Source organism: Callithrix jacchus, chromosome 3 (assembly GCF_049354715.1).
Source record: "Callithrix jacchus isolate 240 chromosome 3, calJac240_pri, whole genome shotgun sequence".
Lineage (NCBI taxonomy): Eukaryota > Metazoa > Chordata > Mammalia > Primates > Cebidae > Callithrix > Callithrix jacchus.
In genome coordinates, this window is record NC_133504.1 from 127,937,227 (window position 1) to 127,964,255 (window position 27,029).

The window sequence follows — 27,029 nt, forward strand, 5'->3', positions numbered from 1 at the left end:
TCTGCTAAGAAGGGCATAGACTAACAGGTCATTTATAACCACAAAGGATAAATTCACCCAAGGCATGTCCCAGGGATTAAGGTTTAGTACAAGGAAGATAAGTATGATGACAAAAATCAATACAGACATTCACAAACAAGAACAGAGACACTTTGTTTGCCAATCAGAGAAAAGCCACAGGAAACAGACAGGAGGATAAGTCAGGAGAATTAAGTTCACCTCAAAGTATCTCAAAGTCAATGCTTTACCGGTACACTAGAGCTTAAAAACAGACCACAGGTCAGCCAAATGTGTACATATCCAAAGGCATGATTGAACTGTATTTTTGTCGATTGTTTATGTAGCTTAGTAATTTCAAAGGCCAGGTTTTTTTTTAATCCATGTGTTCTGCTTGTCACTTGCTCAGTGATGCCAAGATTTTCCCCAGAAAAGAGTGATGTCATTTTCATGAGAGCTTTTGATCTCTGTTCAAACACAGCTGTTTTATATTAGAGCTTTGAACTCTGATAAAGTGCTTCCTTTTCTTGAGAAGAGATCCTTAAACATTTACTTACATGAATAAGTGCTAAGGACTTAGAATTTCCAAAGGTTGAAGATGAAAGTGCAGGCTGCCCCTAGAAAGAAGTGCTTTGTGAAAGGTCATTCATATTGTTAAATATAAATAACAACATGAGGTATAAATAGGAATAGAATAGAAAGACATTTAGAAGGTTGTGGTGGTTGGGAAAAAGTATATTTCTGCTTAGAAAACCATCACCAGATTTCTAAATAAAGCCCAAAACACTTCTAATATTAAACACTGAAATAAATGTGAGTCATACAGACATTTAGGAAGATTAATAAAAACAAGTAAGATTTTTTTTTAACCCAATGATTCTAGTTCGGGCTGCAGATGGCCAGAAAGTGCCCATCTCTGGGATGTGAGAGGAAATTGGAGTACCTGGAGAAATGCATGCAGACAAGGGGGAGAATGTGCAAATTCAAATCCCATAGACAGTGGCTCCAACTAAGATTCTATATACATTTTTTTTTTCTCATCAACATTGTAACAAAATGATGTTCACCTAAGGATGTTATGTGAGGACCTGCTGTACTAGCCTTTTCCCAGTTTCTCTGAGAAAACATCAAAGAAACAATTTGTGTTAAGCTACATTCTTTTTAGTTACTGAACCTGAAATTTTAACCTATTTTATCTTATTCTAGCTTTAGTTCTACTTTGTCTGATTCCAACATCCATATTATTTAACTACTAAACCAATATACTCTACTATCTTTTATGTATATTTTTGTCTCAGCTTATGAAATGTTTTATAACAAAACAATTTAGAGCTCATTTGTTACATTCAGGGTAAATCATAAGTTACCTGTATCCATAGTGATGTACACAAAACAGAGGTATATTGGTCACCAGAAAACAAGGAAGTTTATTCCATATTTAGGTGTTTAATATGAACATTGTCTTGATCATATTTGTGGTCATTTAAATGCTAAGAAGAAATAAAAAAACAGTTTTAATCAATATACATTTTTTACTACTAATAAAAACTTTTCATTAAACATTTTTTCCTGCTAGTTAAAAGAAATGAGAATCCAGTTATATTTTGAAATAGAAACAACAATAAAACACTATAAGCAAAACTAGTCAATACATCTGTGAAATATTGAATACTAATTGATTGCTAATGAAATGCTAATAGAACTATTCCAAGAGAAATAGCTACACTTTCTCATAGTCAAAAGCGTTAGATACTTGGAGATGACAAAAATACCATTTAATCATTAAAATAATGTAATTAATTAATTTTCCTCATTAATTAATTGCCATTTTATTTTCATTATTTTCCCAAAATATTTCTATTACTATTTCAGGATTTTGAATGTGTCATGTATGCATAAAATAATTCATGTGAAACTGTTGAAACTGAGTGGGAGGCATTAAATTTTGTATATAAAGGCTGCCTGCTTGAAAATGACCTTCTATTTCAATTTATTTAGAAGTGGTGGCTTATTTCCTGTTAAATGACTTAATAAGAATTTTAACATAAAGAAACATTTTTGAGTGATTAAATTATGCCAAATTCTTTATAATATTCTTTCATCAACTCTATATATACATTTGTAAGATTGTAAGTTGTTACCTTCTTTTTTGAAGATGAGGAAATCTGAGGCTCAGAGGAGTTAGCCAGAGTGTTAGGATGTGGGAAACTTTGGATTAAGACCCTTATGAAGAGCAATCCATAACCTCCAACTTGCATATTTATTTGGTCCTTCTATTTGGATTAAGACTAATTCTACTCTCTCTCACCATGTAGATGGAGATTAATTTCTCATAAATGATATGTCACTGTTCTTCGTATATCTAAAATAGTTTATGAAGTCATACTTTAGTTATTCATGCTGTAGGTAAGAAAAGTTTAAGTCATTTTAAACCTTTAATGACTCCTCTGACATCTTCCATGTATAATCTTTGACCACTTTATAATCTATTATGATTGGCTCAAAGGTGCTGCATTTCTTTGATCCTTAGATGTATGTTTTTTATATTTAATTATCCTCAGCTCAGGATCTATCTAACAGTAGCTGCTTTCTCACTGTGTTATGTTTAAATTAAGTTTTAAAAATATGGATATTTTTAATTAAATTGACATTTAAATTTCCTGTAAAATGTTACAAAAGATTTTGCATTGAAACAAAAGAGGTATGTAAAAGAAAAGCACAGGAAGAGAGAGGCAGGATGTAATTTTGATTTTAGTGAGGATACATTTATTGTCCAAATCATGAGAGCCATGCTGCAATTTCATGCAATGGAAAAGATAAATACCCATAAGAAAAGAAGTTGCATTGTTTTGTGATTGAGATATATAGAGAAGTTTTATTTCACCTGGCAAGCAATAAACAGGAAGGTGATAAAAATTATGAAATGTTTTGGAAAAAAGAGACATATATGACCCAACCCTACATAGACATAAAACTCTTAGCAAGAACTGGTGACATTGCTTAATTGGGGAATTTGTTTTTCTTTGTTAGTGCTATCTAAAATAATGTCAACTAAAATTAGATGAAAAAGGGTAATTTATATCACTGCTTACTTCTTCAAAAATGCTTGTCTTCATTTGCTCAACTTTTGAAAGACACTTAAAGATGATTTTTGTTTCTTTATTTGTCTACAAAAAACATTCTAAACTTCTAAAAGACCAGTAGATACATGAAATCAATTAAATATTGCTGGCAATGATGATAAAAAAGTACCAAGATTAGGAGTAAAGTAGTGCATCAGGGAGAGATTGATTGTACTTGTAATTAATTATAAATTTATTTTTTTTATTTTAAGATAATCTTGACATGGAAAATTAGCATTTTACTCCTTTTATCAAAATGACGTGAGTATACATAATGGCTACTATAGCATCATGAAAGAGAAGCAAAGAAAGTATTATGTTGTTGAGTCAAGCAATACATTTTTACTGCATGCCATTAAACAAAATGTTATACTAAGCATTGCTATAAATGTGAAGAATGATTATGTATTGACAATGTAATGTTGATACTTCTTTTGTGCTTTTGAACTTCATATTTTTCTTTGTAGTATGGTAAGTAAATCTTAGATAATATTTAATATTAGCATTGCCATGCACAGTGCTTATGCTATGTATTATTTCTATAACTCCTTAACCTATTTTCCCCTTCACAAGTCATTGAGTTTTAATTAATCAATGATTTATTTAAGATATAATCAGCATAACTTCCTACAAAAAACATCACTGCCATTATTGAATTACTTCTCCTCTTGCACATATATAAAGAGATCAGAGGGAATAAAGTTATTATTAACAAAATTACCTTACTTCCAAGATTAATGATAAGCACATAATCCTTCTGAAAGGATATGAAACCCAGATTCACAGCTATATAAACCCTTTTAAAAATTCAGGGTCCGTTATCTTTAATCATACCAGTCTTTTCATCTAAGCACCACTAATAATTTATATGGTTACTCAAAGAATTAATGGCTTTTATATCCTTTGTTATCCCGAGAAATGTTTAATCTCCCAGAAAAAAGGATCACAGCATGACAGATTTGCAGCGTTCTTTACAGATGTCTTCTTGTCTCTTTAATTTAAAAAAGAGATATTGCAGACTGCCAAAAAGCAATGCTTTGTCAATATAAAAACAGTCAAATACAAATATTCCTTTGTAGAATAGTAGAATTGCTTTTGTACTTTTACTGAAAAAATAAGTCTTAAATATATGATTCACTTGTTTAAATACTTTATTCTCCTTGTTAAACTTGTGCATGAGACACCGGGGTTCACTTGCAGAATTTCAGGAGGACAGAGATGACTCTGACATGATCCCTTTTACTGCTATTTAGAAGACACATTAGGGGGATGTGGAGGATGTAAGAAAGGAGAGAATAGGAGGTGATTGTGATAATTAGAGATTATAGTGGTTTGTATATGGTAGTGATAGGGTGGGATGGCAAAAAATGAACAAGATCTACTCAATAGCACAATAGTCAATAATAATGTGTATATTTAAAAATAAAGAATGTAGTTGGATTATTTATAATTCAAAGGGTAAATGCTTGAGAAGATGCCTACTCCATTCTCCATGATGTGCTTATTTCACATTGCATGCCTGTATCAAAACATCTCATGGACTCTGTAAATATATACACCTAGTATGTATCCACAAAAATTAAAACAAAGAAACGTTTGGATTCAAGATGTGTGTTGAAGTTGGCATTTCCAAAATACATTGCCATGTCAGCTGTGGGGGGTTAGAGAAGAAGTATAATTAGGAAACACTTTTAAAAGTGTTTTGCTTGCCCAACTGGAGGACTGAAATGTTGAGTTACTAAGAGGAGGAAGATAGCAATAGGGAGAGATCTGATGAGGAGGAAATCGGTATTGGAATATCAGACAAACGTCATTTTTAAGTTGTTTACTGGACAGCTAAATAAAAAGGTGTAAATATAGTCATAATTTCATGTTTAATGTTTTGACAAACTGACAAATTGTTTTTCAAAACAGCAAAGCAGCTGTACTATTATATATTCTCACTAGCCATGTATGAGGAGGGTTCTGGTGTCTTCAGATCCTCATCAACATTTGTCTTCTGCCTATTTCATTCTAGCCGTGTTTGTGGGTGTGATGAGATATCTCACTATAATTTGTATTTCCATTTTCCTGATGAGTAAGGATGTCAAGTATCTTTTTGTGCTTCTTGGTGATTTGTGTATCTTGCTGTGAGAAATGTCCATTGAAATATTTGCCCATTTTTAAATTGTGTTATTTGTAAGAGATCTTTATATTCTGAATACAAGTCCTTTATTCAATATATGATTTGTAAATATTTTCTTTCATTATATGCGTATTGTCTTTTCATTTTCTTGGTTGTGTTTTTTTAAATGCACAAACGTCTTAAATATGCATAGAGTTCTAATTTATCTATTTTTTGTTTTGCCATTTGCTTTTTGGTGTAGTATCTGAAAACTAATTGCATAATTCATGGTTGTGAAGATTTAATTTTGTGCTTTATTCCAAGAGTTTTTATAACTTTCACGCTTACATTTAGTTCTATAATCCATTTTTATTTAATAGGTAGGGGTTCAGCTTAATTATTTTTCATGTAGATGTCCAATGATAGTACTATTTTTTGAAAAAATATTATTTCCTTATTGAATTTTTTTTGCATTCTTGTTGAAATTCAGTTGACTATAAATGTAAAGGCTTATTTTAGACTTTCCATTCTAATCCAATGTTCTATATGTTTGTCTTTATGACAGTACTACAGGGACTATATAGTAAACTTGAAAGTCAGAAGTATAAGTCCTCCAACCTTGTTTTGCTTCTGTATGACTGTTTGGACTATTCCATACTGCTTGCATTTATACAGGAATTTTAGAAACAGCTTGTCAAATTTGCCAAAAAAGAGGAGTTGAGGTTTTTGATAGGAATTACATTAAATCTATAGTTCAGTTTGTGTAGTATTGCCATCTTAAAATATTAAGTCATCTGGTCCATGAACATGACATACTTTTTCATTTATTTACATCTTTTAGAACTTTTACAAACAATGTTCTTAGCAATGTTCCAGGTTTAATTTAGATCAAAGGATAAAGTGAAAGTTTAGAGAAGTTGAGAATATAACATATTTACTGGTGACTTATGAGTGTCATAGGATATAACATAAGACTCAGGAGATAGGAAGTGCTGTCAGATGGTTCAGAAAAATGAAATATGTGGATATGTGCAGGAAGCCAGCCCTACATCACCCATGGGTACTAGGAGTTTGGTGGCAACAAAGGAATGAGAAAAAGACAGATTAAGACAGACAGTGGGACCAGAGGGCCATCACTTATTACTCGAGGCAGTGAAGGCCCCGAGCTCTGATTATCCATACTATTTATTGATTACAATAACTTTGATCTACAGGGTAGGAGTGGAGTAATGGTGGGAAGAGGGTGATGGTGGAGTGAATCAGTGAGCCAGAACTGGTGTGTTTTCCTAAGGATTAATAACAGTGGCAGTTTGGGAGTTTCACGAAACAAGAATATGTGGTTGTCTTTAGCCTATTATCTATGTGCAGCTGATGGAACTCGGGCCTTACAAGGAACCTACAAGTCTGGCTACGTCATAGTGCCATGAAGGAGTTTTATGTCCTTGAGCACAGTGTTTATAGTAAGAGAGCCTAGGTCACCCTGCACTGGAAAATGAGGCATGGAGAGGTCTTCCTCCTCAGAGGCCTCCTGTAACCTTTCACAGTTTGTTGTTCCTTGTTTATATGTTACTCATAACTGATTTACGTAGGCACTCTGTAAGTCCTTTCTCCTTTGCAGCTTTTCCCAACAGATAGGTATGAAGATTAGAGTCCAGAAAAAGAGGAAACAATGGGAAATCTGTATTGTTTGTGAAGGCTAAAACAGCAACAACAACAACAAAATGGAAATAAGAAACATGACAAGCTTAGTCCTGACGGTTGGCAGGAGGAAGGTGATCAGGTTGTGAGTTCTGGAGAGAGAGAAGCTAGAAGGAAGTCATGTTTGCCAGGAGCACATGGCATTGTGTGCCTCTCACTTAACTCTTGTGGATGAAAAGTTGAAGACAAAAGGAAGTCTTTTCAAGCACACAGTAGTGGCTCCCTTTTAACCTTATAGATGTAGCTTGCCAAGGTATGATCGCACTCTGAGAGTGTCCTACTTCTTTTACTATTTCTTCCTGCTCTCTTTACTGGGTTCTTACTTCTATGCATGCCTACTGAACACTGGTGTTGTTACATATCTAAATAGTAACGGTCACCCACAAGCACTAAGAAATCTGAACTTGAGACTCAATGATATGTGAAGGCAAGTTTATGTGAAATATTAGTAAGGCTTTTTCTTTTCTCTCCCCATTTTTCCTTCAGGAACTTCTCAATTTGAGCTATGAGTTAGTATCTCATTGCCCTTAGATATTGCACATAACTGTCAAAATATATACACTTAATTCTGTGTATTATATGTCAGTCATACCTCATTCAATCTATTGGTTTTAAACAATAATGGAACAAAATCTTAGCTTTTAAACCAAGTCAGGCTTTCAGATTAATAAAAAGCTTTATGAAGTGTATGAGATCATAGAGACTATTAACAGACCTAAGGTGGGGAAAGGTGAAAGAGATAGAAATGATACTAGAGAGTTAAAAACCACTTATGAGTGAGAACATGTACCCAAAAACCAAACATGGTTTTTGGGTACAGCAAACCACCATGGCACATGTATACCTATGTAATAAACCTGAACTTTCCACACATGTATCCCATAACTTAAAGTGTAATAATAATAACACTTGTTTTTGATGTTATATCCTGCCCCTCTTGCTTACCCACAAACAGAGCCAAGCTCCAGCCTAGTGGGAGATGACCCCCTTCCTTCTCAACTGAGGTTGGGATATCCCAGTGCATTTCTTTCTGGGTCTAGACTGGAGAGATGAGAGCCCCTGCAGAGAACTTTCCTGTGTATCTTTGTGTATCATCTATGTTTAAACTATATGACATGAAAGAGCCATGGCTTCATACTTCCACAGACAAAGTGGGGTATGGGAGAGCACTCAAATTTTCCTCTGCACATATCATTTTCAGCCCAAAGTAGGGTAAAAGCATTATTTAATGTAAAGAGTACTGGTGGTCAGGAACAGTGCCTCACACATTGGGAGGCCCAGACAGTAGGATTGCTTGAGCCCAAGAGTTTGAGATCAGCATGGGCAGCATAGTAAGACTCCATCTCTACTTAAACAACAACAACAATTCCAGTTTTTGCCCATTCAGTATAATATTGGCTGTTGGTTTGTTGTAAATAGCTTTTATTATTTTGAGATAAGTTCCGTCAATACCGAGTTTATTGAGGGTTTTTAGCATAAAGGGCTGTTGTATTTTGTTAACAGGACTTCTCTGCCTCAATTGAGATAATCATGTGGTTTTTGTTTTTGGTTCTGTTGATGTGGTGAATTACGTTTATAGACTTGCATATGTTGAACCAGACTTGCATCCCCGGGATGAAACCTACTTGATCACGGTGGATAAGTTTTTTGATATGCTGCTGCAATCGGCCTGCCAGTATTTTATTGAAGATTTTTGCATCTATGTTCATCATGGATATTGACCTGAAGTTTTCTTTTCTTGTTGGGTCTCTGCCGGGTTTTGGTATCAGGATAATGTTGGTCTCATAAAATGATTTGGGAAGGATTCCCTCTTTTTGGATTATTTGGAAGTTTCAGGAGGTATGGTAACATTTCCTCTTTGTGTGTGTGGTAGAATTCGGCTGTGAACCCATGGACCTGGGCTTTTTTTTGTGTGGTAGGCTCTTAATTGTTGTCTCAACTTCAGATCTTGTTATTGGTCTATTCATGGTTTCGACTTCTTCCTGGTTTAGGCTTGGGAGGATGCAAGTGTCCAGGAATTTATCCATACTTCCAGGTTTACTAGTTTATGTGCATAGAGTTGTTTGTAATACTCTCTGATGATGGTTTGAATTTCTGAGGGATCTGTGGCAATTTCCCCTTTATCATTATTTATTGCATCTATTTGGTTATTCTCTTTCTCTCTCTCTTTTTTTTAAATTAATCTGGCTAGTGGTCTATTTTGTTGATCTTTTCGAAAAACCAGCTCCCTTTAAATTCTGGCAATAGACAAGAATGCCCTCTCTCACCACTCCTATTCAATATAGTACTGGAAGTTCTAGCCAGAGGAATCATGCAAGAAAAGAAATAAAGGGTATTCAAATAGGAAAGGCAGAAGCCAAATTGTCTCTATTTGCAGATGACATGATAGTATATCTAGAAGACCCCATCATCTCAGTCCAAATCTCCTGAAACTGATAAGCAACTTCAGCAAAGTCTCAGCATACAAAATCAATGTGCAAAAATCACAGGCATTCCTATACACCAATAACAGACTTAAAGAGAGCCAAATCAAGAATGAACTGCCATTCATAATTGCTACAAACAGAATACAATATCTAGGAACATAACAACAAGGAATGTAAAGGACCTCTTCAAAGAGAACTACAAGCCACTGCTCAATGAAATAAGAGAGGACACAAACAGTTGGAGAAACATTCCATGTTCATGGTTAGGAATAATCAATATCGTGAAAATGGCCATACTGCCCAAAGTAATTTACAGATTCAATGCTATCCCCATCAAGCTACTGATGACCTTTTTCACAGAACTGGAAAAAACTACCTTAAACTTCGTATGGAACTAAAAGAGAGCCCACATAGCCAAGTCAATTCTAAGTAAAAAGAACACAGCAGGAGACATCACACTACCAGACTTCAAACTATACTACAAGGCTACAGTAATCAAAACAGCATGGTACTGGTACCAAAACAGAGATATAGACCAATGGAACAGAACAGAGGTCTCAGAGGCAACACAACACATCCACAACCATACAATCTTTGATAAACCTGACAAAAACAAGCAATGGGGAAAGGATTCCCTGTTTAATAAATGGTGTTGGGAAAACTGGCTAGCTATATGCAGAGAGCAGAAACTGGACCCCTACCTGACACCTTACACTAAAATTAGCTCCAGATGGATTAAAGACTTACACATAAGATGAACACCATAAAAACTCTAGAAGAAAATCTAGGCAAAACCATCCAGGACATAGGAGTAGGCAAGGACTTCATGACCAAAACACCAAAAGCATTGGCAACAGAAGCCAAATATAGACAAATGGGACCTAATCAAACTCCACAGCTTCTTCACAGCAAAACAAACAGTCATTAGGGTGAATCAGCAACCAGTAGAATGGGAAAAAATTTTTGCAGTCTACCCATCTGACAAAGGACTGATATCCAGAATTTACAAAGAACTAAAACAGATTTACAAGAAAAAAACAAGCCCATTCAAAAGTGGGCAAAGGATATGAACAGACACTTTACAAAAGAAGTTGTGCGTGAGGCCAACAAACAAGTGAAAAAATGCTCATCATCACTGGACATTAGAGAAATGCAAACCAAAACTACATTGAGATACCATCTCACACCAATTAGAATGGTGATCATTAAAAAATCTGGAGACGACAGATGCTGGAGAGGATGTGTTGAAACAGGAACACTTTTACACTGCTGGTGGGAGTGTAAATTAGTTCATCCATTGTGGAAGACAGTGTGGCGATTTCTCAAGGACCTAGAAATAGAAATTCCATTTGACCCAGCAATCCCATTACTGGATATATATCCAAAGGATTATAAATCATTCTACTATAAGGACACATGCACACAAATGTTCATTGCAGCACTGTTTACAATAGCAAAGACCTGGAATCAACCCAAATGCCCATCGATGATAGACTGGACAGGGAAAATGTGGCACATATACACCATGGAATATTATGCAGCAATCAAAAACAATGAGTTTGTGTCCTTTGTAGGGACATGGATGAACCTGGAGAACATCATTCTCAGCAAACTGACACAAGAATAGAAAATGAAATACCGCATGTTCTCACTCATAGGTGGGTGTTGAACAATGAGAACACATGGACACAGGGAGGGGAGCACTACACACTGGGGTCTGTTGGGGGGAATAGGGGAGGGACAGTGGGTGTTGGGGAGTAGGGGAGAAATAGCATGGGGAGAAATGCCAGATATAGGTAAAGGGGTGGAAGGTAGGAAATCACAGTGCCACGTGTGTACCTATGCAACTATCTTGCATGTTCTTCACATGTACCCGAAAACCTAAAATGCAATTAAAACAACAACAACAACAACAACAATTAACTGAGCAAGGTGGTGTGTGCCTGTAGTCCCAGCTAGTTGGGGGGCTGAGGCAGAGGGAACACTTGAGTCCAGAAAGTTGAGGCTGCAGTGAGCCACGATTGTGCCACTGCACTCTAGAGTGAAACTCTGTTTTGAGCAGAAAGAAAGAAAGAAGAAAAGAAAGAAAGGAAGGAAGAAAGAAGAGAGAAAGAAAGAGAGAAAGAAAGTGAGAGAGAAAGAAGAAATGAAGGAAGGAAGGAAGGGAAAAGGAAAAGAGAAAAGAAAAAGAAAAAGGGAGTGGACACTGCAGGAATCGGATAAGGATGTGGTACTCTTAGACTGACCACAATGGAGTGAAATGACTAGGCCTGTGGGCTAGGTGAGAACAATTACACATTTGTAAAACCCAGAATGAGAGACTTTGGCCAAAATATATACACCTTATCACAAGCAGGATGTTACGTCAGTATCCAGTAAAAACAGACGATACTCAGGGAGGAGAGGAGGAAAATCCTTCATGAGTCTGAATTTTAAGCTACATGTAAACGAGGTGTTTCCCAGCTTGGCTAAATTTACTTGGAACTGACTAGATTAAGTTTTCTACTCCAGGAACTCAGGAAAGAAAATAAATTCAATTATAGGACATATAACTGTGGGCTTTTACATCACTATTATGGTTATAGCCTTTATACCAGTGTGAAATGCATGTGGGTAGCCATGGAATTGAAATTTCCAGTAAGTCTGTTTTTAGTAAGAAAAGAAGAGGATTGAGGATTATATTATGATGATGAGATGTAAAATAAGATAAAACCTTTAGAATATCTGGGGATCTATCAAAAATGGGACACTGTAACCTTAATAAGATAGTTTCAGAGTAAGAAAAAGATAAAAATTAGACTGTAGGGACTGAGGAGTGAATTTTAAATGAAAAAATAATTACTACTAGTGCAGACTTCTTGACAAAATTTGGCTGTGAAGGCAAAAATAAAAATACAATTCAAGAATAAGAATATGAAGGCCTTTGGTATGTTTCCTTATAGAGTTTGGCATGTTCAAGTGATGACAGGTGGAATAGAGTAGAGATCTGGAAGTCGAAGATGGAGGATAGTAAACAGAGATTGTCCTCAAAAAGAGGGATTAGTCTTACATGAAAAAGAGAAAAGAGGAGTATGTGTGGATATGCAAAGTGGTACATTCAGTGATTTGGTGGTTGAATGGTTTCTTCTTCAAAACCATTTCTGTGTAAAGGAGAAACTAGGTTTGATGGTTTGAGTACAGTCATGTAATGCAGAGAATTGGAAGTCCCTCATGGCTTTCTCTTATAATATATTATATTCAATTGCTAAAAATTTTCCTAGGTGCAACTATTTATTATTATTTTTTATTATAAAACATAATGCCAATACCAAAGAGAACCTTAAATGTAACTATCAAGCAAACACTGATGAACTTCATTAAACATAGAGCATTGCCAACACCTTCGTGTGTGCCTATGCTTTCTTGTACTCTCCCTTACCTCTAGAGACAACTGTAATTACTGTTTGCTTTCTTTATAGCTTTACCACCTCTGTTGCATCCCTGATGAACATATTTTAGCTTTGCCTAGTTTTGAATATGATATAAAGGAAGTTATAATGGCATGTTTTCTTTTTTTATAACTTGCTTCTTTTGATAAATATTAAAATATTAAAATTAATTCATAAAATGTGTGCAGTTTATTCATAGAAGCCACACACATACAGAGACATACACATGCATATATATGTTTGGGTGTATATATATTTAAGGTGTCATTATTTTATTGTTTATTTGTGGCTTGTCTTTTCGTTATCTTTACAGGGTATACTGATGAACAGATATTCTTAATTTCAACACAATCAAAATCATCACGAGTTTACTTCAGGTTAAAACTTTTCCTCTACTTAAATATCATGAAGATATTCTGCAATGTCATATTCTAAAAGATTTTAGTTTTGTCTTTCACATTTGGATCTGTAACAACCATAGAACTGAATTTTGACTCCATATTGACTAGAAATCCTATTTTATTTGCTTCCATATTTATAAATAATTGGTTGTAGTATTACCATCCCTATCATAAATTGTGTCCATAGGCATGAGAATGTTTTAACGTTTGTTCTTCTGTGCATTGTTCTTTTTCACTACAGTTTTAATTAGTCATAGATTTATAACAACTTTTTCTATCTTCTAGAATAGGCCCCTTAAACATGCATTTGTTTAAGTTTATTGATTTTTCCAGGTTCTTTGGTTTTATCTGTCAATGTAAAAATCATATTGTCAACTTTCAGTTACTGTTTTGAGTTTTTAAAACATATTATTGTATCCACATCATCAAAGTTTCCAATCCATGAGCATGGGCTCTGCATTTATTTAGGTCTGCTTTACCAAAGTTTTTATAAACTTTCCCATGGAAGTCATGTATTTCTTCAGTTGGATCCTCCACCTCTAGATTCTTGATAATTTTTGATGAAAGGAAACATCAGAAATGTTATTTTGGAACATTTAAAAATGTAGGGAAAATTTAAATACAGTACAACATATACAATATGAGTGTACAACTTGTTAAAATATTACATTTTTATATATTCATGCATTTGCCTAGGCCCAAGATATAAATCAATTCCTTCCCCCCAAGATCACTGTCAGTTTTCTAAAGTGATCATGACATCTATGCATCTATGGGTTTTAGTTCCAGTTAGTCCACAACTTTATCAACATTGATGCCATTAGATTTTTTTTTTGTCATTGTGATGAGTGTGTAGAAGTAATTCATTGTGGTTTTAATACCCATTTTTATGATGAGCAAAGATGTTAATGAACTTCTCATTTGTTGACCATTTAGTTAGGTTCTTTGGGAAATGACAGTGCACATATCATACCGTTTTTATTGGTCTGTTTGTAACTTTATGGTCTGTGTGGAGATTGCTTATTCATTCCATTCTCTAAGTCTGTGTGTTTTCTCCAGAAAACTAGTTTCCTCCCACATTTAAAAGATAAATAGGACAGGTGAACTTTTTTCTCTAAGTTGTCCCAGTCTGAGTGTGGGCATGAGTGTGAGTGTGCCCTGAGATGGGTTGAAGTCCTGTATCCAGCTGTTCCTGTCTCACACCCTGAGCTGCTTGGGGAGGCTCTCACCACTGGAACGGAGATAAGTGGGTTGGAAAATGGATGAATGAATAAATAAATGAAGGCAAATTATTGCAAAATAAAAATTATAAAGGATACAAAATAAAATGGTAAAAGATTATATAAATGAACAACAATAAACAATAAACAATGTGGTACAAAAGAGCTCAGCAAGACCATCACATTTATTGTTTGTTTTTGAACGGCATGGTGGTAGGAGGTACTCCTTACAATTTTTGCTTTGCAAACATTTATGTCTTGATCTAACCTATCACCACCATGTCTGTCATTGTTCATTGACTCACCAAAATTGGGTAAATAATTTTCTGATTTGTTTTTATTAATCTTTCCTAAATGTATGTAGAGCTCACATTTATTTCAATATTTAATACTAACAGTATTTTTGGTCTTTATTTAGAAGTTTGGTAATATTTTCATGATCAGAAATATGCCATAGGAACTTTACTGTTTTTTTATTCTATCAATTAGTCTATGGCAAAATTGGTTTTGTTATACATCTTCTTGTTCAAAGTTATAGTTTCCAAGAATCTAACCAAGACGTTAAGTGAGGACTTGCCATATGCTATTAGCTGACACTTATATTTGTATTAAAGTATTTTGAAATTTTCTTGAACTATTTTATTTTAAATTCTATTTATGTATTTATTTTAGAGACTAGGTCCTGTTCTATTGTCCAGGCTGAGTGCAGTGGAATGATCATAGCTACAACCTCAAACTCCTGGGCTCAAGTCATCCTCCTGCCTCAGCCTCTTGAGTAGCTCTGACTGCAGGCATGTGCTATCATGCCTGGCTAATTTATATATATATAATTTCTATAATAATATAATAAATAAATATATATAATTTAGCCTTGACTTGTTAATATATATATTAATTATATAATATATATATATATATAAAATAGACTTGACTTGTTATTTCTTAGAAAAATGAAATAAAATGTAGCAATAAATTATATGCTTGCAAGAGAAACTTGTTAGTAAAAACAAAGCAATTTACATCCCAAAGGCATTTGTTATTCATTTCTGTTGCTGTACGTTATACAATTCACAGATGCCATCATAGTAGGACCAAATTTCTGAGTAAGGAATATTGAATGAGATTTTGATTTGTTAGCAGTATTCAAGCCAGTATTTTGTAGGGAGACGTTTCAGGGATCTGTATGCGAAAGTTTGAATATATTTGAATAATTATAATAAAAATATAGTGACTCAAAATTTAAAGTAAAAATTTTATTAATTTGATTCGATTGCCCTCAAAATTCTCTCCACCCCGCCACATACTCGCACTGTTACTAATAGACACAATACTCTTGTGGTTGAAAGAGTAAGGACTACACTTTCTCCTTTATATTTTCCAGACTTCTTTGCAGGTAGTGTGAAGACATGTGTCTAGTTCTGACCAATGGGCTGTGAGAAGTTGTGTGTGCCATTTTTTTGCCTATGGCAATTCAATAAAAATAGGTATTTTTTTTTCTCTTTCTTATTCTGATATGGAACTTTGGAGGTGATGTGTTCAAGAGGTAGCACATGATTAGAATATGAAGCAATGTGAAGAAGAAATAATCTTATATGGTATATGACAATAATATTTTGATGATTATTACCATAGGATGAATAATCTATATGAATAATTATTGATTTATGTTTGACTAATGATATGTTTGACAAACACATATACACAGAATTCTTAAAATAGGATACCAAGACAAATAATCATGTTATCCCAGGTAAGCATAATGCTGATATACTTTTTTAAAATACCAAGGCACTTTCATGAACTAGACATTTACTTATTTATTTGTTGCAAATATATTATCTCAATTTTTCATAATCTAGTAGCACAAAGAGAAAATGTGGGTACCTCAACTACATCAGATACTGCAAGCATTTAGCAGTTTCTGTCACCTGCTAACAATGTGATTTCAGGCAAATTAGCCCTCTGTATCTCATAAATAAAATGAGGTGGAGGATACTAATGACTCTTGTAAAAATTATATCTTGTTAATTCAGATAAGAATGTCTAGAAAAAAGTATAAAATTAATATTTGCTTTTGAGAGTTTATTTCTGCTGGTAGGTAAGTTGATGTTAATGTGTGTCTGAAAGCATGCTGAATCTGGAATTTCATATTTATTTATGTGTTACATTAAAGAGTGAGGATAAAAATGAATATTCTTTCATTCTTAATATCATTTTTATTGTTTTATTTATGTAACAAAGAGTTTTATTAAAGGAGAAACTGCTCACTGATTTTTTTAAAAATCTTGGAACAATAGTAATTATATTTATCACATTCTTACTGTTTTACTTAATTTCATATGATACTTACAATTCTATTAGTCTATACTAATATCATCTCTACTTTACAGAGGAGAAATGAAGGTATACAGAAAGTCAGTAATTGTCTTGCACTATTTTTGCTACTACGTGTTGATCCTGGGGTATGGGCCCACTTGGTCTGACTCCAGCATCCAGCATTTTGCATTGACAAAATTCTATTGCCTCTCACAATTATTTTGTCTGATTTTAATAATTATATTTATCAGAAAATTATTCCAAAGTGATCCATTACATTCACAGGTGAATTTTAAGGTTACCTTGTGTTTATTAAAAAGTTGTAAAAAATGAAGATCTGTCATATGCCAGAGGACTCAGTGAATTTTCTTCTGAAAGTAGGTGTTCAAAATGATCATTATTAAAAGTAACTTAAATTATAAGGATAAAATAGGCAAATGAGAAACAAATCCTAACACTACTAACTTTCTTCACTGCACCTAGCCAACTCTAGCTATTGTTATCTTTAACAGAAACGGAGGAATAGTTTTTTTTTTTTTTAAAGTCATGGATAGCATAGTTCATTAACATGTTGTTTACTGTAAGTTAAACACAGATGTTTTACCATTTTGTGACAAAAAGATCCTAGACTAAAAAATACGCTTGTTTAGGAAAATCCTATTGCATTAAAAACTAATACTAACATCCTTTAGTAGTTGCATAATTGGACTTCAGACTAGGCTGAATGATTGCCATTTCAGTCCTTTCTACCTCAGCTTTCATTCAGACCTTGCCATCATTTGTCTAAATTATCTAAATGTCTTCTCTGAGTTTTTCTGTTTGTCCTCAACATTTCTACCAGTTCTATATGCTATATTACTAATAAAATATAATCATGTTACTTTTCTGCTCATCAAATCATGGTATGATTACCCATCTATATTTCTGTAAAACTAGTCCACGAACTCTTGGAGATAATGATCTTTTTAGTCTCTGTATATCATGTATTTGATGGGTAGTAGATATTCAGTCACCATTAGATGAATAATGGGAAAAGTAAAAGCTTTGATTGTCTCAGTATTGCCTAAAATGACAACTGGAACAGAAATTTATATTATTGTTTTTCAACTCTTCTAGACTTTAGTTCCATGAATTTAGGTGTTACCTTTATAAAATCTATCCAATCTTTATCTCCAGTTTTAAATTCTCACATAAGGTTTTGTTCTGCATTTTTTTTCTACCTGCCATTGCTAATTGAATGTTCTCTGTCACTTTTGTCATTTTAAAATCAACTTAACAAAACTGTCTTCTTTACTTTTCCCTTCCAAGAAAGATAAAGCAAAACTCCACCAGCAAGTACTTGACTGTCCTCTCTTTTAAGAATTTCTTCTTCTCTCCCCACTTTTATTAGGTAATACCACATAGAAACCCTGGATTCTTCTTTTCTTCCTTTTCACTCTTGTTCTATCTTATCTAATTAGTCATAAAATGCTATTTACTTTCTCTCTGAAATATCTTTCTCACTGTATCTTTTTATTTGTACTGTCAAAAACTGTTTCACTGATTTCCTCAGTTTCAGCTTCTCTTCCTAACATAGAACACACAGTGTCCATATCAATCATGTAAAAATAACTCATCTTTACTTGATCAAAAAAAATTAGTCTGTGCCTAATATTTTTAAAACAGTGAAATAATCTTTGGAATCATTTTTAATCTTTTAAAACATACAGATTTAATTTTAGTATGTGTTCTTATCGAATTTAGAATATTTTACTTTGGGTGCAAAAATTGATGAAATTGGATTTTGAAGTAAATTTAATCCAATAAAATTGTCATGCTTTCTTTTTCTATGCTTTAAGGGTAAGTCAGTACTTCTTAACTGACTTAGAATTTTTGGATGGGACCTGAACGTAGCATTTTTACATAAAGATTTTTAAGACAACATAAAGATTTTTAAGAATAAACACACACCTGTTTTGTTATGGTGAGTAGTTTGTGTGGATACTTGGAAGCTATGTACTGCTGAATACAGGTTATCTATTTGTATTAAATATTTGTTCACTTAAAAAACAGTTTTAAAGTTATCAATTTGTGCCAGTTTCTGTTACTGAGTGATTTAGAGGCTGGGCAACTGGGCAGAAGTAATAGTTTAAGTGTATCAAGTACTTTATATATATTATATTTTTCCTTATGTTAAACACTTTTTGAAAAAGTAGAAGTATGCCTATTTATCAGAATCTGAAAGACTAAGTCTTAGAAAAGTTAGAGTATATACCTAACATCATGAAGCAAACAGGTGTTAGAGCCAGGACACAGACCAAGGATATAATCTTTCTGCTTTTAGAACAGTTTATTAACTAGTGGTCTTTTAAGGACAGTAACTACTTCAGATTCAGAATAAATCAGAAAATAAATATTCTAAAATATCACCCAGGTATTCCTGAAGGCAGTTCCTATAGTTAATTCATCTTTATTTCCCTATGGCTTAGCACCATGCCAGGACTCAAGCCGATACTCAGTAAGAATTTGTTGCACATACGTGTACTTGTGAAGGTGCTAATGGCTAGGAATGGGACCACGTATTATCTCTATAGGTCTGGTTGTCATTTCACAGTTCACTATGGTGAACAATCAGAAGCCTGAATTTTGTCTTACTTGGCAAGAAAGTGACACTGCTCTATGTTTGTGAAGAAGAGTGCAATGGAGGTACAGGTTGAACATCTATATCTAAAAATCCAAAATCTGAAGTATTCGAAAATCCAAAACTCTTTGAGTGCTAAACTCTTTGAGGACACATTTGGTAAGTTTCACTTCTGATCAGGTGACTGGTTGCATATATATTAAAAAATATTGCACAAAAAAACTGGAAGTGGTCCAGTGTCTGTTTTCTGCCCATGGCTAGCCAGTTTTCCCAACACCATTTACTAAACAGGGAATCCTTTCCCCATTGCTTGTTTTTGTCAGGTTTATCAAAGATTGTATGGTTGTAGATATGTTGTGTTGCCTCCGATGCCACTGTTTTGTTCCATTGGTCTATATCTCTGTTTCGTACCAGTACCATGCTATTTTGATTACTGTAGCATTGTAGTATAGTTTGAAATCCAGTAGTGTGATGCCCCCCACTGTGTTCTTTTTGCTTAGAATTGACTTGGCTATGCGGGCTCTCTTTTGGTTCCATATGAAGTTTATGGTGGTTTTTTCCAGTTCTGTGAAGAAAGTCAATGGTAGCTTGATGGGGATAGCGTTGATTCTGTAAATTACTTTGGGCAGTATAGCCATTTTCACGATATTGGTTCTTCCTAACCATGAACATGGAATGTTTCCCCATCTGTTTGTGTCCTCTCTTATTTCGTTGAGCAGTGGTTTGTAGTTTTCCTTGAAGAGGTCCCTTACGTTCCTTGCGAGTTGTATTCCTAGGTATTTTATTGTTTTTGTAGCAATGTGAATGGTAGTTCATTCTTGATTTGGCTATCTTTAAGCCTGTTATTGGTGTATAGGAATGCTTGTGATTTTTGCACATTGATTTTATATCCTGAGACTTTGCTGAAGTTGCTTATCAGTTTCAGGAGTATTTTTAGACAGTTTTCAAAGGAAAGAAACTTATTGCCACCATATGCTTAAGTCTTTGACAATTATATACATATTTATGATGTAGGCTTTAAAATTTTGAATTGAAAAAAGGCACATCATCAATATTATTTCAATATAAATTAAGTCCAAAGAAAAACCATCACGAACAAATCAATGTGGTGAGGCAAATACTTTGAATAAAACAGAGTGAAATAATCTTTGGAAAATTTTTGTAGATTTCACTGATTTCTGCATCATTATCTGAAAGAAGAAAATAATATATTAGTTTAGTGTAATAAAATGACCAAGTGACTTACACTTAAAGCAAAATTACTTTTCTTGATTTATGATTTTAATATTATTTTAAAAAGACTATATTGAATGGTTATCTACAAATTCACGCTACCAATAAAATACACTTTTAAGAGACTCATCTTGTTTTCTTTTGTCTTCTTGTAAATATGATGGATTCTTGCAACAGTTATGTGTACGTGTAACAATGCAATCTTGTAACAGTTCATTTAAAAATGTAATGTGAATTCAATGTTATACTTTATTTGCATGCATGTATATATTACATAGGATATTTTCTGTGTGGGTATTGGTTTTAGATCAACACTATCTCCTGCTACCAAATGATGTGAAGGTCCTTCTCTGCCTTAATAGACTTTTTCCAAGAAGTAGTATTTGTTTTCCTTTACCTGTTGTGAATTGGGTGATTTACATGGCAAAAAACTAAGTACAAATGACTACAGAATATATAAATCGTTATGTGTATCTAATATCTTGAACTGATTCACTAGCCAAGTGATTCACTGTTCATTTTGCAGAGAAGTAAAATAAATAAAAACCAAAAGAATATAGCAATAGTCAGGGATTAACTAAAAATGGATATCTTTTAGTTTCTTTGGCAATGGCTACTGTAAAGAGGCATCACCAACGATAATAACTACCATCACATTTGCTTTTCAGTTCTACTTTAGCTAATAATGTCACCTCAGAAAATAATTTTGATTTGGCTGACAGTCAAAGCCTTGTCATTTTCCTGTCCAGTAAACACTAAAATGGGAACATCTTTGAGAAAAGATGAAGGATGAGAACGGGAAATTGAGATGGTCAAATTCCTTGCTTATCCTCTAACCAGATGACTAAGACACAGTGAGTCTAATTGAACTGTTTGTTTGCACCTTTGGGTGGTACACAGTGGGGACAGGGAGACTTCATGTCTAAACTGTTTGTTTTCTAAACAGTAGTTCTCGATGTGGGGTAGGATGGTGGCTAAAGGGATAGTATACAGAATGATCTGTGAGAACCTTAACAATGCCTCTTTCCGTATAGAGTCCAACACTCTTCTCCCATATGAAAGGTTTTGCCCTATTTTAACTACTGTTAATTTAGAATGTTCAAGTCATAATCAATTTGAGTCAATCTAAGGAGGAACTCTCTGGTTGTTCAGGAGTAGTCTGAGTTCCTTACACAGGACATGACGTCATAGTTCGAGAGGTTCTGAGGCACAAACTACCAGCGCTTCTCTAAACTCCACTTTGTCACTTTCATGTAGTAAAAAATATACCACATTCAAAGGTAGCTTCAGATTATGAGGTTTAACCTCTTTATCTGTAATTTCTGAATTATATTAGCAGATATGACTTACAGAAATGAACCCATGGTATTCTTCTAGAGAATTTCACAGATTTGCTTAGAAAACATCAAAAAAAGATCTTTTCATAAACAATCAAATCTTTTCTAAATAATTTTTCTTCTCTAAGAAGTTGTGTTCTGCTGATCTCCTCTGAACATTTTTAAAATATTTTATACTGCTACTATATTTAGCTTTCTGAAACAGAACTGGTGAAACACTCATTTCAATGAAGGTCCCTAATAAATTGCTTTGGCTACTGCAAAGTCCAAGGTATTCAGCAGTGTTTTCAAGGTCCCTTGTTATCATGTCTATTTCTTTTTATCTTTACTTTCTATCATTTTCTTCTACCTCATGTGAACCATGAGCTACAGGCATATATGCAGTATCCATAATAGGCTGGCAGATGGAAAGTGCTTGTGTCAAACTTACTGAATGAACGTATTTGATGTGTGAAGCATTGGAGAACAAGCCTGGCTCATCACAGATCCCTAGAGAAGCTGCAAACACCATTTAATGTAACCCCTTGGTGAATATCTTAAAAGAGTTCTTATTTCCTTCTATGAAAAAACTACGAGAACTTTCCAAGTAGTGGCAATGTGCTACATAAATAATTCACTGGTGGATTTAAACTTCCATTTGTTTTAGCCTCTTGCCAGGGTTTGAAGTATCTTCTATGTAGTTCAGAATCCTGTTTTCCCTTTGGTGAAATAGCCTAATTGGTTGGGTCATATGTACTAAAACGTAGGGACTAAGTGCTTCTTAATTTTTGTTTCTGAAAATAATCGTTTTCCTCAAAGTTTAGTAAACTTTGCTTCAGGTCAAGATGAGTAATAGAAACTGCATTTACTCTCTTGCTTGAAACAAAAATAATGTGCCAACATGAGAAGGAACAATTTTTTAATATGTAAATATCAAGCTGTGTAGAACAGTGATCACTAAGAGACAGGAAGCAAGGTAGGTAGTCTCTATGATTGTCCTAGCATACTGCCTGGAAAGAGTTTCCAGGGCTTGGTGCACAGGAGCATGGGAAAACACATGCACATACAGCTTGGTGCACGGAAACACACACACACACACACACACACACACACACACACACACGTGCAAGAGAGAGAAAGAGAGCAAGCCCCAACAGATGCTCCAAGTTAAGTAGACAGAGCTGGGAGTCCAGGAAGGCCAAGATAGCTGAAATTTACAGGCAGAGTATCTGATAGAAACAGGGCACAAAGATGTAGATACAAATATCTAAATATTGTATGTTCTCACTTATAAATGGTAGCTAAGCATTGAGCACACATGAACATAAATATAGGAACAATGAACACTGTGGCCTACTAGAGGGTGGTGGCTAGGGCTGGGTGATAAAACTACCTCTTAGTAAAGTGGTGAAGGGTGAAGGGATCCACACTCTAAACCTCAGCATCACATTATATCCCCATGTAACAAATCTGCACAGGTACCCCATGTAACCCCTGTATCTAAAATAAAAGTTGAAATGTTTTTAAAAAGAGGATACCCTCACATTTCAGCTATTGATTAATTATTCAAAGACACTACCTGAGGTCAGTTAGAGAACTATCCGAAAGGACAGAATAGAACAATAATTGGTGCTCACATAGGGCAGGAAAAAGTTCTTGATCCCACCAGCCAGAGTGAAAAACCACAAAATTCAAAGACTTAAGTTGAGCACTCAGAGTAGTTTGATCTCAATAAAGGAAAAATTAGTCTTATATAAAAATATTTCTCTGTTCCTGTTTAATAAAGTGTAAAAGCATATTCTCCTAATAGCATTCCAGAATAAAGCTCATGAAAATGTATGTGCATATACACACTATATGTGTGTGTACTACATATATACATTATGTACATGCTATGTACATTCTTTTTCTTTCTTTCTTCTTTTTTTTTTTTTTTTTTTTTTTTTTTTTTTTTTATGAGACGGAGTTTCGCTCTTGTTACCCAGGCTGGAGTGCAATGGCGAGATCTCGGCTCACCGCAACCTCTGCCTCCTGGGTTCAGGCAATTCTCCTGCCTCAGCCTCCTGAGTAGCTGGGATTACAGGCACACGCCACCATGCCCAGCTAATTTTTTGTATTTTTAGTAGAAACGGGGTTTCACCATGTTGACCAGGATGGTCTCGATCTCTTGACCTCGTGATCCACCCGCCTCGGCCTCCCAAAGTGCTGGGATTACAGGCTTGAGCCACCGCGCCTGGCCGCTATGTACATTCTATACATAATAATATGTGTGTATAATGTCTATATGGCCCCAGGAGGAGGAGGGTATGTAGGTATATATATGTGCATGTATATGTGTAAAGATATATTAAAAAACTTAATGCTTTCCCCTAATATTAGGAACAGAGCAGGGATGCCCATCGAATCACTTTTATTTGACATTCTGCTGGATGTTTAAGCCAGTATAGCATGCAGTAAGTTAGTAAATACATCCAGTTTGGAAGCTAAAATGTTCATCAACAGATAAATGAGTAAATAAATTATAGTGTGTCTGTATAATAAAATATTAATCTGCAAAGAACCGAACTATTAGTAGATACAACTTCATGGATAAATCTCTAAAAGTGAATGATGTCTGACACAAAAGTACATGGAATTTAATTCCACTTACATAACATTTTAGAAAATGCAAACCGATTTACAGTGACAAAAAAAAAAAAAAAAAAAAGCCCAGGGATAAGAGAATGGGGAATGTGGGATTACAAAGGAACAGGAGGAAACTTTTGACTATGGTAGATACATTCCTCATCCTGCTCATTCTTTTCATGAGTGTATACATATGTCAAAACGTATCAAAGTACATACTTTCAATATGTATAGTTTGCTGTATTTCAGTTGTATCTCAATAAAACTGTTCAAAATATTTAAGTTGGTGTAGGTTTGCTTGGGGAGAGGTTGTCTTCCCTTCTACAAATTACATTTCTCATAATTATAGTGGTAAGATATAAGTAACCCACCTGATCAAAAGAGGGAGAAGGCTGATGTTCTGGGGCAGCAGGCTCAGCTGGTGATGGCGCCTCTGCAGCAGGCTCAGCTGCTACAGGTGTGACTGCAGGTGGTGCTACAGAAGCAGGCTCAGCAGCAGGTACTGCAGCTGCTGAAAAAATCCGTGAAGGAGAGACAAGGGGGAAATTGCTAGGAGGAGAAGGAGGAGGAGGAGGAGGAGGAGGAGGAGGAGGAGGAGGAGGAGGAGGAGGAGGAGGAGGAGGGGGAGGGGGAGGAGGAGGGGGAGGAGGAGGAGGAGGAGGAGGAGGAGGAGGAGGAGGAGGAGGAGGAGGAGGAGGAGGAGGAGGAGAAACGTTCAATTGAGTAGCTAAGGAAAAACCAGGAATGTGATAGATGAAGGGGAATCTAGGAGCAGTCAGATCCAGGGATAAGGAGGTAACCGTATCAGTGTAAGGATTCCCAGGGTAACTGGGGACTGTATTCACTGAGGGATAGTAAAGAGGAAGTGGCAAATTCGGTATGCCATAAGGAATATTCAGAGATGGATGAAGTGGGTGACGATAGCCACTGTAATCCTAAAGGAGAAACAAAGAAGTCGAAGTTGATTGAGTTGATTGTATTTGTCCTGTCTGTATATTACTTATGTTACAACTGTGATGATATATGATAAGTAATGATGTATATTTTTTAAAATTGTGCTTTAGGTTCTGGGGTACATGTGTAGATCTTGCAGGATTGTTGCATAGGTATATACATGACAAGGTGGTTTGCTGCCTTCATCCCCCCATCACCTATATCTGGCATTTCTCCCCTGCTGTCCCTCCCTTGCCCACCCCTGCAACAGACCCCAGTGTGTGATGCTCTCCTCCCTCTGTCCACGTGTTCTAATTGTTCAACACTAGCCTATGAGTGATAACATGCAATGTTTGGTTTTCTGTTCTTGTGTCAGTTTGCTGAGAATGATGGTTTCCAGATTCATTCATGTCCCTATGAAGGACACGAACTCATCGTTTTTTATGACTGCATAGTATTCCATGGTGTATATGTGCCACATTTCTTTATCCAGTCTATCGATGATGGACATTTGGGTTGGTTCCAGGTTTTCGTTATTGTAAACAGTGCCACAACAAACATATGTGTGCATGTGTCTTTATAATAGAACAATTTATAATCCTTTGGGTATATACCCAGTAATGGGATTGCTGGGTCAAATGGCATTTCTATTTCTAGGTCCTTGAGGAATCGCCACGCTGTCTTCCACAATGGTTGAACTAGTTTGCAGTCCCACCAACAGTGTAAAAGTGCTCCTATTTCTCCACATCCTCTCCAGCATCTGTTGTCTCCAGATTTTTTAATGATCACCATTCTAACTGGCATGAGGTGGTATCTCAATGTGGTTTTGATTTGCATTTCTCTGTCAGTGTACTTCCATATTTTTGATGTAGGAAGTAATAATCTTTTAAGAAAATTGAATAAACGCCAATTGAAGAGGAAATACTTTGTGTTTAAGCAAATGAGAATGTTATAGTCCACAGAATATGCCAACCTAGGCCAGGACAGAAATAGAAGGAAAGCACTCGCACTTTTAGGATTGACATAGAATTATGAGCTCAGTAGCTCCAGGCCTTCTTCTCTGCACCCTCCATTGTCTTTCCCACTGCTCTCAGCACTCTCTGGGTCTCTAATGTGTCCACTGAAGCCTCTGCTTCATTATTCCTCTTCCCAGTGTCTCGTATTCCAGACTTACCTTTCTCAATTTCCCTCCTCTCTTTAGCAAAGCTTCTCTTCCTTTAACACTGTGCATCTCAAATTTTCATTAAGAGGGTGAGTAGACTGAATGTAGTTGTTGTTAATGTTATTGCATATAATATTATTATTTTATATAATAACATACAATACCAAGAGGTTTCTCAATATATGTAGATTGTTCCTTGGTGTCTATGAGATATTTGAAGGTTTTCTTGATGGAAATTCTATGATTATTTTTAGAAGTATTAAATGACTACCTTCTCTGTGCTGTCACTGTGCTAGGTATTGGGATTCTAAATAGTGGAAAAAGAGACGAGATTTCTTTCTTCTTGTGTCTGAGATGCTATATTCCCCAGCCAGTCAAGCTTCTTAATTAACATTTAATTTTTTTTCCAAGTTTAGGTTGGTTTCTTG

General features: G+C 34.9%; 1 protein-coding gene across 1 annotated transcript; it reads right to left on the reverse strand.

Moving 5' to 3' along the window:
* Window positions 1-1,424: 1,424 nt before the first annotated feature.
* PRR27 (proline rich 27) lies at window positions 1,425-26,670 on the reverse strand. The gene is made up of 4 exons (XM_078366072.1): window positions 26,614-26,670; window positions 25,198-25,441; window positions 24,878-25,017; window positions 1,425-1,487 (listed from the first exon to the last, which is right to left on the reverse strand). Exons 1-4 carry the CDS (start codon window positions 26,668-26,670, stop codon window positions 1,425-1,427), a joined length of 504 nt encoding a protein of 167 aa, XP_078222198.1.
* Window positions 26,671-27,029: the final 359 nt, after the last annotated feature.

What these genes read in the sequence shown, in the direction of transcription:
- PRR27 (XM_078366072.1), bottom strand. Translation starts at nt 26,670, where the DNA reads ATGCACAGTGTTAAAGGAAGAGAAGCTTTGCTAAAGAGAGGAGGGAAA. An exon ending in GAGGAGGGAAATTGAGAAAG is followed by an intron (nt 25,442 to 26,613) that starts GTAAGTCTGGAA and finishes TTTCTCCTTTAG; the next exon opens with GATTACAGTGGCTATCGTCA. An exon ending in CTTCTCCCTCTTTTGATCAG is followed by an intron (nt 1,488 to 24,877) that starts GTGGGTTACTTA and finishes ATTTCTTCTTAG; the next exon opens with CATTTAAATGACCACAAATA.